The sequence below is a fragment of the Rhea americana genome, unplaced genomic scaffold (genome assembly GCF_003343005.1).
Source record: "Rhea americana isolate MKP2758 unplaced genomic scaffold, rheAme1 scaffold_220, whole genome shotgun sequence".
Lineage (NCBI taxonomy): Eukaryota > Metazoa > Chordata > Aves > Rheiformes > Rheidae > Rhea > Rhea americana.
This window is the reverse complement of record NW_028186330.1, coordinates 508,660-523,288: the sequence shown is the minus strand read 5'-3', so window position 1 is coordinate 523,288 and position 14,629 is coordinate 508,660. Positions and strand designations below refer to the sequence as shown.

At 38.3% G+C, this 14,629-nt stretch overlaps 1 protein-coding gene across 3 annotated transcripts in view; it reads right to left on the bottom strand.

The window, feature by feature from the left end:
* The window catches only part of GRB10 (growth factor receptor bound protein 10), a 152,780-nt gene that overhangs the window by 6,906 nt on the left and 131,245 nt on the right, over nucleotides 1-14,629 (bottom strand). For all 3 annotated transcript variants that reach the window (XM_085305465.1, XM_085305463.1, XM_085305462.1), the window contains 7 exons: nucleotides 12,188-12,262; nucleotides 8,152-8,289; nucleotides 7,429-7,539; nucleotides 5,995-6,093; nucleotides 2,368-2,445; nucleotides 1,586-1,702; nucleotides 650-716 (listed from right to left, as the gene is read on the bottom strand). In XM_085305465.1, the coding sequence (XP_085161591.1) occupies nucleotides 650-716; nucleotides 1,586-1,702; nucleotides 2,368-2,445; nucleotides 5,995-6,093; nucleotides 7,429-7,539; nucleotides 8,152-8,289; nucleotides 12,188-12,262 (685 nt within the window). The remainder of the gene's footprint in view (nucleotides 1-649; nucleotides 717-1,585; nucleotides 1,703-2,367; nucleotides 2,446-5,994; nucleotides 6,094-7,428; nucleotides 7,540-8,151; nucleotides 8,290-12,187; nucleotides 12,263-14,629) is intronic.

Below are 14,629 nucleotides of genomic sequence, written 5' to 3'. Positions count from 1 at the left end.
AACTGTAGAAGAATAAAAAGCACTTCAATTTGTGCTTTCAAGGGTGGCGATGCCTCCAAACGTGTTTATGTTTTGTTGTTTTTCAAACTGTATTTTAAATTCTATTCAACTGAATAGAAACACRGAATAATTGTGTTTCCGCTAAGAAGTCCAGAGTATTAATAGGCAATATCATATTACTTCACTAAACTTAAAATCTCAGGACTCACATTATGGGCAGCCGTATTTTACATTATTCAGTTACTACAGAATGAATGCTATTTTAAAAAATCCTGGTTTCTTTAAAGATTAACAGATCACTCGCTGACTTCCTTTTCTACAGTGAAGAATCAATTTATGGATTTTGTTTTTAAAGGAAATGTTTATGGAGTCTCAATTTTCAAAAATCTGTATTTCAAAAGATTAAAATTAAAAAAAAGCTTGAGTGTCCCTTTAACAGCAAAAAAGTTCCTTCTACTATGTCTATATATATTTACGCTTTCAAACATGTAAGCATGTTAACGACATACAAGTTATTGATGAAGATAAAACATAGTATTTCAAATCGAGGCATTAATACTATGGGACTGCATTCTATCCCTGTATTAAATACAGCTTTCATTTGCCCATAGAGGCCTCATACACTATCCTTACAAAACAGCAGATTTACCTGTACTCAGTGTGGAAGGATGGAGTGGACTTTGGCTACCCAAGATGTTCATTCTTGTGCTACGTTTCTACAGAGAAAATGAATTACTGTTAAATTCAGACTAAAACCTCAACAGAAGAGAATTAGTGCACATGCAATATAGATTTAATTTACAGGAAACTGGGGGCTGGGCAAGTTTAATGCAAAGATGAGAAAAAGAAATGCAGCTTTGAAGGGGGCTAATCTACAAGCAGCAGCTCATTTCAGTTGGCTTAAAATAGAAGCCAGATGTTAATGATGAAAGCTCAGTATCTTAAAAAATAAAGAAAGAAAAAAGAAAAGAAAAAAAAAGAAAAGTCTGATATGTTTCTCCTCAGGCAAAACACCAGGCACTCAGTAAATCAAGCAGTATTTCCCTCCCGTACATAAAGCACTAGCTAGTGCTTCAGTAACAACTCCTATTCCCTGAGAGACGAGCATCTGGGAAAACTTGTACTGCAGCTGTCTGTCCACAAGACACTATAAACAAGTTACATCAGTTTTCATTGCAAGAGGTCCTGCCTCTTGTAGATTCTGCAATTAAACTTACTGGGAGCAAGCCATTAGTCAGAGCCCCAGCCTCTTCCATGTGGGGAAGCATTTAATTTGACATATTCCTCCTCAGAGACTGGTTTTGCAAACTGGCAGTAAAGTTCTGGTGGGTCTGCTTTCCCCCTCAACTTTCCTCTGGACACTAGGGGGACAGAGAAGCAGTGGTAGAAGGTTGTTGTGAATGTGACAGTTTTGCTAAAGATGGATATTGACTTTCAGATCTGCATGCTTGCAGTGTGATTGCTTCAGGTCGGAGCTAAGCTATACTGTGACCAGCACTGCACTAATATCATAGCACACTCTGTGTTTTGGCTCTCAACAGACACTTACTAATTACAAAAATAGAAAAGAAGAGAAGATAGCTACCCTCCAAGCATGTCCTTCTTCCAAGGCAGCACTCTGTGCTTCAGCAGGATTTTCAATAACTCTTCCTATTTGCCCCGAAAAATCCATTGCTACTAGTGAGTTTTCAGATACACTTCTCTGAAAAGGAATTTTCACTTGTTTCAAAAAACAGGGAAAGAAAAAACCAACTTGAGAGACTTTCATTTCAAAATATTTTAGTTTCAGAAGATTTTCCAAAGCTATCCTTTAACATCATAGAGAACACAGGTAATTTATTTTTCCTTAGAAAAAATTCACAGACAGAAAAATATATGCCTTTTTCTTTTTAGACTATGGGGTAGAGAGAGAGAATCCAGAGTCAGAATAAAATGTGTATTGATCAAGTAACTCACTTTCCCTATTACTATGCTCCAGGCATTTTCAGGACCAGTTTAGACCCCAATATAGGATCTTCACTTTTAGATAGCTAACAGTCAGCTTTGACCCAACATATTTTAGGAGATCTTAAGTGTTAGTTTTGCCAGGCCTAAACTGGCTTCTGCAGGGACAGCCAGATGTCTCTGTACTGTACATCTAAGGATACCTGAGATAGCCAAGATTTTTAAACCATGTGGATACTATCAGCCTAAGACAATGGAGAGCCAACTACATAAACTGTACTCATTCAAAATGCAAACTTTAAAAGATTTGCCATACAATTCTGAATTTGCATTTATTAGTGCAAAATTTACCACTTTTAAAATGCAAAAGCAAATGTATCTCTTCCAACAATATACATTAATGAAGTAAAGTTCATTACTTACTACTGGAGTGGAAAAGTGTGGAAGCATGGCTTTTCTCTGCTGAGGAATTCTGTAATTCTGATACAGTAGCATTCCATACTGCCAACAGAAATGCAAGGAAAATATTACTCAAAGATTGACCCCAGGAAAAAAATTGTACTGATTTATAACACCACTTATACTGGAGCAAGGTGCTGTCAGCTTACTATTTTCATGAGCAGAAGTTGTCCCAAAGCAATAGTGATTGGCAGGTGCCAACTAAGCAGTAGATGTGCATAAGTTTATTTAAAAGATAGCACCTTTACAAGCCTTAGCAAAATATACAGCTTATTTCTGCCGCTCTCAAATAAGGACATGCTTTCCATATAGACTACAAGCTTTCACTTGAGGATGGGACACACATTACTTCCCCTCTCTTCCTCCTCTAATAATTTGAATTAAAAAAAAATCTGCATATGAAGTTCTGAACATGGTAATATAAAGTTGAACTCAGTTTTTGTAATGATAATAAAATATGAACCTTTCTAATTCACCCTTGAATTTAGATGTTAATGTTATTAGCACTTTTAATAAATTTCATCAGGAAATAATATTTTTGTTCATTTCTCATCCTGATAAAAATAAATTGATTGAATTCCAGTCATGTTCCTCATTGAACATGATAAATTTTAGAAACACTAGTAGCTAGGATGGTAGGAAAACACCTACTCGGTGCCTTCCCAAGAGACACTGTGCCAAAGCACATCAACATTACTTATTGAATGTTCTAATTAAAATGTTACATATAATGTTGTAAATGAGGTAATATCGTATGACTATGAAAAGCTAAATTGTTTCGGGTAGTTTTGTCAATTCCTGACTGAACAGCTTTAATCCTCTTAGTATCCTTAAAAATAAAACATTATTTTTTTTCTTAACTGTCTAAGGGTGAACGTTAGACACGAGCATATAGGAATCTACTGCTAAATACTACTGTTTCTGTTGCTGATAGCACAGCAAAGCCACAGGAGGCATGTCTACACATTTGATAAGAATACTTAATTCTATACCCTGGTAAGGCTTTCCCTTGCTTTTCATGAACCTTCACCTATGTAACTAAATTCTAGTTTTCACTCTTCAGAAGAAGTGATATCTTTAAGACACGATTTACTACAAGTGTCTGATCATCTGAGCAGTTTTCACACAGTGCTAAGTCCTGTGTAACTAGGAAAAGTAAAAGACAACTGAGAGGAAGAATTTGGACTGACTGGTGAATAAAACTCCTACCCTAGTTGTTACAATACATTAAATTTGAGCCAAGTTAAGGAACTGAAGAGACGATTATGACAACCAACAGAGGCATCAACTCAACAGAAATAAAATATGCATCTCGTGAGACTCTTTTTCTGAACCATACTTGAATTACTTATTAGTAATTAGAAAGTATTAGTACCTTCTTTTGTAACAAATTAAGAAAGAAGCTTCTGTACTGTACTTTGTACGTAATCATTCCTTAAGATCAATGAATTAGCTTTTGGAGAACATTCAAATAGATGTGCTCTGGTTTAGAAGATGAACGTTTAATGTAAATAGAGAACAGGTAGGAGTCTAAAAAGCTGCTTTTTCATACTTGCAGGCCTACAATTCCAATTTGCTTTACCTACATTTACAGGGTTTTGCATGATGGAAAGTCTATCTAAGGAGAGGAACAGGTAATTGTAGTGAAAATTTGTCAAGTCTTGAGGATAAAGTAACAAGGTAAAGTTTTCAGAGGTGCATGAATGGGGGGACAAATAATGTTCATGCAACAATGGGCAGCTCTGGAGATTTGCTAGTCAATGCCACCTACAGAAGTGGTGAAACCTTTTTCTTTTCAATAAGAACTCCTCCCTTCAGCTCCTTGGACACCTAATGTAGGAAATGCACCTTCAGCTGGTGGCAGTGAAACTATGGTAGGAAGGAGTGTATTTTGCCAGTGATAAACTTGCAGTAGAGCAGGGGATAAAGGTTTTGCTGATATGGCCTGCAACATAGACAAGAATGGTGGTTCTGGTCATTTGGGTCAGAGAGACTAAGGACAGTGAACCCRCGCTGACCTCAGGACGCACCCTGGCATAACCTCTACAACCCTGCGATGCCACATCCTAGCAATTTGCTCACAGTGCCCCTAGATGACACATCTCCCACTTTGGGAACAGCTCTGTATGAGGAGGTCACCAAAAGGACACAGCATGGGCATGCCAACCTCATAGGCTGGCAATAAGAACCAGCAGAGCACCACATCTGTCTAATTTCCAATGTGCTAGACAGCGGATGGTCCCAGGGTTTAGCTGTTATCTTCACTGCACTTTAAGGGCCCTGCATGCCCTAGCAAGCTCTACAGCTTCTTCCTTCTGGCCCTAGAGAACCTTTGGCTCCCTGTGCCCAAACCAGGTCAAATACTGGTGGTAAACAGCTAAATTTGGGGAAATTGCTGTGACAAACCAGCTCACGGGCCATGCCCCTTGGTTTGTGAGCTGCACTTAAGCTCAAGTTGCTGCCCTTGGCCCTTGCTGGTGCTGTACTGTAAGCATGGCTTGCACCTCGCTGACCCTGCCCTTGCCCTGCTGACATGATGTCTTGGCCTAGCCTTGTCCCTGTGGCCGTACCAGCACTGGCTGTGCCCTGGGTGGGCCCCAGTCTCTGTCAGCAGCCTCCTGCCGCTCACCTGGCCAGGGTGCTGCAGGGCTGCCCTGCCATCTTGTGTCATTCACAGCACCTGGCTTCCTGTCCAGAGGTCCAGCCCTGCTTCTCCTGCTCCCGAACATACCATATAGGGATTTTCTGGCCTGCTCTTTCAAAGTATCTGAAATTATCTGCCTACTATAGAGAGAGTGGAAGCTGATTGAGCTCAAGGCTTTCAGTTCTATTTTGGTGGACAAGTATGTAAGGCTAGATACTGCAATAGCAGTTTGTACATACCTCCAGCTTTTATTACATATTGTATGTTAGACTTTGGCACAGAGTATTAGAAAGGAGGATAACTACATAAAAGAAAAGTGGGATTTTCCTAGGTAGTATATAGTATACCTATGAGATATTATATCATGTGTGTGTGTGTATATGTATATTCATATTATATTCCCTTTAATATTAAGGAGGACTTAGGTATGTAGAAAAATTTTGTAGTTTTCAAAGCAGTATCTTCAGGGAAAGAATAAAAGAAACTTATATACATTTCTCTGTAAAGATCAGAAAGGGCTCTGCTTCAAAGAGCACAAATATTCAACTTCCTCCTCTGTTCCTTCTATGTTGATTTTGTTTCAAACCATTGTGAAGCCTCCTTCCCTATTATCAAGAAACATCACTCTTTGCTCTCAGATAAGAATAACCTTCACCCAGAGACAGGCTTGCATATACATATTGCAGATATTTTCTTATGCAATTTCTTGATTTATTCCTATATTGCAAGTTTGTCCCAGAACCTAAAATTGTCTTTGATCAGATGTGCAAGGAGTTCAGCTCAGTATTGTACATAAATGCTTAGGAAGGACGGATCTACCTGGAATTTTGTTATTGATATGGAAGTAAATGATAGTTAAGAACACCATTTCATATTTTCTCATAAACAGAATAACCAATGCTACTTAACCACAGATGTTGCTCTATTTACATAGGAGAGTCAGGTACCTTGAGGAGTCGAAAGGCAGTCATCCAGCATGTCCTGCTTTGCTCATCTTCAGCACACAACAACCTCAATTCCTTTGTTTCATTTCTCACTCTGTTAGGCTATAAAGTATTAGAGGGAATTCAGCTACATTCAGTAGGAGACCACCAACACTAAAAGTTTACTGTACAAGTTAAACATATTTTGAAAGAGAAATCTAAAAACACAGCTAAATTCAATAGGGTAAACTTCAGTGCCTGCTTTGAAATACTCTGCAATTCTAGCAATTTATAGGAACAAGTACTCAGGTATTTTACACTCAGAATCAAGTGTATTTTTTAATAACTATAAGAGAAGAAATGAGTAGCCCCAATTTCAAGATGAAAAACCAAAGTAATGCACCCAAAGCCACACTGAAGATCACACAGAAGCAGATCTGSAAACCACATCTCCCCTTCCACACGCATTTCTTTTGCCATCATCATTCTCCTAAAGCCAGTGCTTGTTCTGGAATCTTTTCTGCAATTTTACTGTTGATTCTGAGATGTTCGGTTACTCCATGAGCACTACTCTCACCATTTACACTTGCAGTTGTCTACAACACTAGCATTTAAGTCCAATCTCTTTCAGAATTATCTGTTCTAAACCACTCAGCTGTTGGCAGTGGGGCAGAGGAATCATCGCTAACATGGACAGTAAGAGAAGCTGCCTGTGCTTGCAGAGGATGGCAGGCCTTGTCCAGAACGGATGAGAGGAGCTGCCTATACTGCCATCCGATGCTGTACTGCAGAGAGAACATCTGTGCTCTTCCCAGTCAGTATCTTCCCAAATGTCTGCTCTGATCAGTTCCGAATGTGCCTCACAGCCAGTCTCTGCTCCCTGAGGCAAATCCAAACATCTAGCTCAGGACTGGCTGCTAGGAAGGAAACTACTTCACTTCTGTCAATAAAAGCAGCCCCCAGCCTTGTTTTTCCGATACTCTTACTGCACTTGTGATATGGAGACACTCAAGACAACTTCTTGTCAGAAGATTAGATGGAGCTTTGAAATATTTTTTACTGTCCCTGTTATGGGTGCAATCTGATCAGGAAAAGGATGGTTATGCTGCTATGCCTTTCTCTACTTCTTCCGTAGGAATAAGCTGTACAAGTATATGCTCTAGAAAAACATCATCTGTAAGGGAGGCAGCATTGGTAAGCCTAATGCTAAAAAAATACACTCCTACTTGATCCAAAAGAAGAACCAGACAAAGTGTTAAAAGTGTCACATAAAACCATGGCAAGAGTCACAGAGCAAACCTCCCAAATGAAAAACTTTAAAGATCAGGTCTTCCTGAAGCCAGCAGAAATACCTGCAGAGTTCTAAGCCCAAATTAAGTTTATTTCGGAGTTGAGAAAGGGGAATCTGAGTTATGAACACTGATTATATGTTTGGAAGAACTTAATGAGAAGAATTACCTTTATACAAAAACCGTAGTCTGCAGGTGCATTGTACAACTTCTTGCCTGCTATCAATGAGAAGATATTGCTGTCTTCTAGGTCAGCTAACAATTGCAAATGTCTTGGCTCCTGTGGAAATAATGTGGTTTATAAAGTGTAAGAATAAGACACTGGAATATTTTGCTGCAAGCTTTGCATTCCTTTAAGAACAACATCCAACAGAGGGCAGTGTATGAACACTTTGCTTGTCTTTCAAACAGCTTAAAGTTGTCAGTGCATGTCACTTTTTAAATATCAGCCTGCTTTCGAAGGTGCTTTATACAAGTTGACAAATTCTTATTCAATGATACAAAACACTATAGCCTATTACAATGCTCCTGAGAAATCTGAAAATGCAATAATGTAAAATATTGTTCAAGATACCATTTTAAATAGTGAACAATGCGTGTGGAGACTGCAGGTTCTCTCCTGCTAACCTTGTTAACACAACTTCCGTAGCCAAAGTTTGATGCCTGGCTACTTTGATTTTATTATATAGCAATGTCAGGTAGCCATTTTCATGCAACGAGAGCCAAGGACGTGACTCTCATTTGATTATGGCCTGCTTACCCTTTTCTACTTGATTAGAAAGAGGGAGTGGGGGCTTTACAAAGATATTTAAAAAACAACACCAAATACCCATGGTAAAAGCAGAAAATCCTTTCACATGCTAGCAGTGTGCAACTTCTTTTTTAAACTTACCTTTGAAGTTCCTTTTGTAGAACAATAAAGTCCTGATCTCCTCAAACACACATACAATTTCTTCCATGATTTCCTACCCAGCTCTTTCACATGCAAGAAACCTTGAATTTCAGGGCAGCTACTGGAGTTTAAAAAGTTCTGTTGGAGAGGAAAATGTAAATGATGATTGTGTCCCCTACATTTATCATAAAATTGGCACTATATTTGCAGAAAAGAGAAGCAAACGGCAAGTCACTTCTCTGACTTAAGGTGCAGTTTAACGTTATGCTTAAACTGACCTACAACCAAAACCTGCTCCTCCCGTTACATCTATCTAACAATTCCCTTGCAGCACCACTAGCAACCTGAGTGATGCAAAGTCAGGTGAACTACTGATTCACTCACAACCCCTCCCCCGCCCAGGTCAAATTGTTATTTTCCTGATRCATTAAGTGAAATGGGCAGCTACATTCAGTCTCCCTCCAGTTTTGAGCTCCAAAGCAGGGGAGGTTATTAGACTGCACAGCCAGGGGCAAAGGACGACCACCCTTCAGCGGCAGCTGCGGGTGGATTAGTTTGAATATAGATGTAAAACAGCAGCCTTAGATAGTGTTTCTCTGGCAGAGTGACTGTATTTTCTATATGCTGTGCGGATTTGCAGTGCTGTAGTAACAATCCGTTCAGGTTCATGCACTGACATTTTCATGTGTTCTCCATGTGAATACTTAAATCTCCAAAAGGTTAACCATATTTCTGCATCCTCATTCCTCTTGGCCTTGATCTGAATTGTCACAAAGTAAGCTTATTAATTCTTAAAAATAAATTAACATAATAGCTTGCCACAACAATTCTGCCAACTAGTCTAACTTGGGATCATGGGCTAAAATCCGAAACTTCATACAAAAGTTTTAGAACGTGAACTACCTACTTCAGGATTTCCCACACCAAATTCGTATGCAATACACACACATCTGTCCCATGACAAGCGGTATGACAGACAATACAGTACTTAAGTACTTAACGCAAACTGAAGCTTAGAGCAGTCAAATAAATGTCTACAATGGTATCAGACTTCAAGATCCAGAAGTATTTAAATAAGTTAAGTTCTTGACATAATTACAGGGACCACRTATGGAATCATTTGATTTGCAATATGTCAAAGGAAGGAAGTATTAGTTCCGGTTAGTGAGTTGATGGATTGCTCCCTCATTGTATTGGGCTGGATGTTTAAATGACAGAAGGTTTGGTAAGTAGGTTAAATGCCAAACTCCTAACACATTCAATAGGGAAAAAAATGCATAAACTTGATTGGCCTATATGCCTCTGACACTTTGACATTCATATTTTGGCATTATTTGGTGGACACTGCTCACAGGAAGCAAAACCAAAAAATCAATGCCCTCTATCAGAGTTTTTGGTTGTATTAAAACTTTATTGTTTTCCATTTTCTTCCTCTGCTATTTCTTATGTAACAGACAGAAAATGAATAGTTAGTTTTCCTCCTACTTGTACTATGAATCCACTTCTTAACTGTCAGGGGAATAGACCACCAGGAGAAAATATTTTTTCTGCCAGCCTAGGTAAACTTAAACCAAAATAAACTAAGATGCAAGCTTTTTGCACATCTGAGCAAGATGGATACAAGGAAAAACAGTACCCACCATTATTAATGCTACTGTTAAGACTGAAAATACTAGCTCTTAATGCAGCACATGATATTGTGACATGATGTTTAATGTTCTTCCCTATTTTTTATATAATTAAAAAACCCAGCACATTTAACTCAATGTTTGAGGAGGCCTCAGATGCAACATGCTTAATGACTATTAGATTGCAGGAAGTTTACCTTTAAGAAATTACTACTGTCATTGAAATGATGACAAATAGGTTTATCTTTCTTAAAGAAAAGTGAATTTAATATAAATGCTTTAAGTAAGATTGATTTTATAGTTAAACAACAAACCAAAGGGAATGTATTTATCTTCTTTCCTCAAATAAACTCCCTGTTAATCCCCAAAGCTTATGTTTTTCCCGACTGTACCAAACTAAAACTTCCCCAAAACAATCTACTGCTTTTCACAATATCGTGAGGATTTCCTCTCTCTATCATTTGAGTTACACTAGGTTCCAAACTTTTCCATCTTCAAAATCATCTTCCTCTTTTAGAGCATCCTCCTTCTAGAAACACAAGCAAACGTGATTCTCCAAGACCACTGCAGGAGAAAGGCTCCCTAGTGTAAGCGCCTCTAAGCAAAAGTCTGTGGCAAAGTCTGTTCACTCCAGTTGTGCTTCCACAATCAAGTAATGGAAATGGAAATGTTTGCCCGTTCAAAGCGCTTTCTCCCTGTTTGGCCTACTTTCCTGCAGACAATCCAGACTGAATAAACAGGGCATGAAATACTTGTGTGGCAACCTGAGGGAGATGCTCCTGCTCTGCAAGTCTTTAACGCACCACAATAAGGACGGTCCTAATTAGAGGAGCACAAGTACAAAGTTGATTGAAGGGTGCCTAACACTGTTGTATGTGACATGGGATTTTAATTCCAGAAATTGGTTTGATTTTCATTTTATTTCCCAGTTAGGAAGGAATGCTAACATTTTAAATTCCTTTGGGTGATCCTGGAGACAGTATTTAATAGATACAAGTTACAGGACAAAATGAACACGCTAGTTCAAAAATAGTGGAAATTTCTTTTATTTAAATAGATGGTCAATGCACATTTGCAAACATGCAAAATGACAGAAATCATGCTAAAAACCCATTATCTGTATTTGTGTTCTCTTTTTGTATTTGTACCTCAGGTTTATAATCCGCCTATGTCATTCTCGGCATTGTTTTTCAAGCATCACTGTCTTTTAATACCGTACCATTTAAGAAATGATGTGTTTTAATTTGGCTTCACACCTATGAATGTCCCCTATTTGAGAAAATGGCTAAGGTGAAAAAGATGTTTTAAGTGAATGACTTGGTCAGAGAACTGATCCTTTGGCATCATCCTCAGGGGAAGAAGGCTATTTCAACCAACTGTGCCACAACTACAGTTCCTTCATGAGCAAGCAAGAAATTGTACAGTAACAGCAAAACTTCAGCATAAATTCAGTGCACGTATCATTGCTACACAGATTACATAACTTTACCAACACACATACAGAAGCTACATACACCTGTAATTTAACTTTCAGAGCTTTAAATAGAATACTTCACAAATGCTACATAAAATTGTCTCTAACTACTTGTACTTATTTCCTATATAATTATTTTTCCTACACAAAAGCGCAGCGACTTGGCTGAACGATCAAGAATTTGGTCTTTATTGTTAACTTTATCAGACATAAACATGGCACACTAAAACCGAAAGGGCCAAACCTCTCTCTCTCCCAAGCCCATCTTCCAATGTACAAATTTCTTTTTGCACTTTCTCCTATGCTATGGTATGGAGAATACAGAAGAATACCCCTGTTTTGCTGTTTACAAGGTATATTTGTTTTTCAACAAATATATCTACTGATACTGCTTTAGGAATGACACTATCAGCTTACCATGTGTGAAGCTGATGCAAATGCTCTTAATAATAGCAACTCGATTACTTTTTAAAAAACTGATAGGTCAAGATTAGGAGCCTGAAAAACAAATCTGGACCTCTGACCGATCTAACGTGAAAAGTCTGAAAGGGGGCTGGCAGTTACAAGCAACAAAATACAAGAGAAGGAGAGAAAGAAAACAGTAAGTGTGTCTTTAAGTGGACAAGATGATGTTACACAGACATGGCCAAAGCGCATAGCCCCGATGTAGTATTATGTGGGGAAGCTGAACCATAAGGAGTTGCTACAAATACATATGAGTATAACTACAAATACTTTGTGTTTATAATTTACAGCTCAGTGCCATTAGGTCAGATCTTTGTTAGGTATTTTCAGTACTACTAACATGCTAACTGCCTACACTGGACTTTCTCTGACCACCTATTTCTAGACTTTCTTCCTTTCAGCTCCTTCCCTCTGTCTCCAAAACCTTCTTAATACATACATACAGATACATACAGATAACTTACAGTACCTGCAAAAGTTGCGACTGTGGAATACTGCCATTTGTTTGCTGGCACCAGGCAACCATTTGCTCTGGAAAGAAATTCTAGACACAAAAAGAGAAGACAATTCGAAGTTATATTACATTTGCACACTTTTACCTAGAATCAGCAGAACGTTCTTCCATTCGTAATTTTTTAAGCTATTATTCTGTAATCAAATTACAAATCCTCTTTCACAGAAACTAATACTAGGGCTTTCAAGTGCAATTCTTTCCTTCCTTTCGCTCACCAAAAGCCATAAGCCATGAGGCCATGCTGACAGAATCTGGACTTTTAAAATATCAGATACACAGTATTTCATAAGGGCATTTTYCAATTGCTTGCTGACTGCATATTCTGCCACAGGATTTCTGGGCTTCTCTCCCCATCCAGGAAGACTGTTCTGTCAACAACCTCTCCATAACCATGCTTGTTAGGTAGAAGGTGCAGAACAAGAGAAAGAACAGTTTTCTCTACCTCAGGGGGGTAGACGGGATGAAAACATATTAAAGGGAGTCTCAGGTGGGGATGCTACGACATCTCCAGACCAAAGCACCTTTACCTTTGATAGTATTCTCCTTCTGTCCRAAATACAGGTCAGTGCTGTATCTGCTTTAACACATGACCTGTTTAGATCACTTGACACGAATCGCCATTCCCAAACGTTAATTATGAGAAAGAGCTCACGTATGATGTTTTTGCTTATTTGTTCAACACTCAGTTTACACTCAAGACTTGCTAAGCTTCAGTCTGTCAATAAAAAGTCCTTCTGCAAAGTCTTTCCCTATAACAAGGGCCCAGTGTTTTTCTTGTAATTATCAGACAGCTATACGCTCTAAACAAATTAATAAAACTTCAGAGAGGACACACGTGCCATAATTAGACCTGATCATTGTGTTGCATTCCCTGCTTCATGTGCCAGGTATGAACGATCTCAAAGCTGATATCTCTCTTCTCTCCCCCATCATGCCATCACAGCATAGTCAGAAGCAAATATTGTGCAAGAACGTGCTTTTAGACTTCATGCGCCCTACAATACCTTGTTCATGCTGAGTCTTTACATTGCAAAGGTCAGCTAGCTTTCTGCCTCCTAAATGAACGAATTAATTTCAGCTCTTGGCCTCCAACTCTCTTTTTTCATTTGCCATGTTTAAAAGTACCTATGTAATTCGGTACACTGAACTTACTATATACAGCAATTACATTAAATCACTCTTGAAGTTTTTAAACATTCTTTGAACACTGAAGACATGCAGAAATGCCGGAGATAAAACAATGACTGATTATAACAAGATGAATCATAACAAAAATGATTCTAGTTTAGAACAACTGTCACTCTTCAGACCAGATAAATTCCATTCCTGAGGGCAGGAAGAGAAGGGCTGAAGAGGAATCACCTTCCTGCCAGGTAACTTGCAAGATAAATTACAAAAGTTAACATTCACCAACTTCTTTGAGTAGAAASAGTGCCATACGGCAACAGCTAATGCAATGGAGAGGAAGCCTTTGCATTCCTAAACCAAACAAATGATTTATTTGCTGACTGCCAAAAGTTCTGGGTTTTACTCCCATACTGTTATTAATTCAAGTATACCACATTAAACCAATTCTTACAGTATAAAAAATTCTGTAAAACACTCAGATGTTCATAGGTTATCATCCAAGAAGTTCAACAGAAGTGCAGGATTACTAGCATGCCATGCACAGGAATGTTTCCAGGAGTAAGTCAAAGCACAGGTTCTTAAAACAAGCATTAGCAGATGACAAAGGTATGTGCAAGCACATATGTGAATACGCAGCAGTTGTGCACTACTGTGTTCATGAGGAAAAGCAGTAATTTCTCAACTTGAGCGGCGTGCTTTCATCTCTACAAATGTCAGTCTGACCCAAAATTTGCTCAAACCCAAATCTTCCTTGGATTCTCCTTCCTTCAGCTACCAAGATGGATTGTGCCAACTGACACAGGTCCACATCACTAGCCCATTCCCACTTGATTGTTTAGATTAAAATGTAAAAAATAATCACCAAATAAGCAATAACACTGCAAACAGTTAAAAATTACAACATTTTAAGGATCTTACAAAACCAGGGCTGAGTACAGCCATGCTGTATAATATCATTTACTTTTCCAACACAGATAAACATGAGGMAATAGAAGGAATAAGTTACTATGAACAGTAAAGAGAGAGCACACTAGTAAAGCAGAGCCATAGGTGAATCACTGTTCAACATATATAATGATAAACTGGGAGTTACTTGTATGTAATAACTATCTGGGGGTTACCCAGAGGTTTCTTTATTACCAGCAGAAATTAAAAGGCCTGGACACTATACATTATTGTATCAATTTACTTCAAATCAAGGAACTTTGAAGATAATGAATAAATTGCATCTCTGCCTTTTTTTTTTTTTTTTTTTTTTTTTTTTTTTTT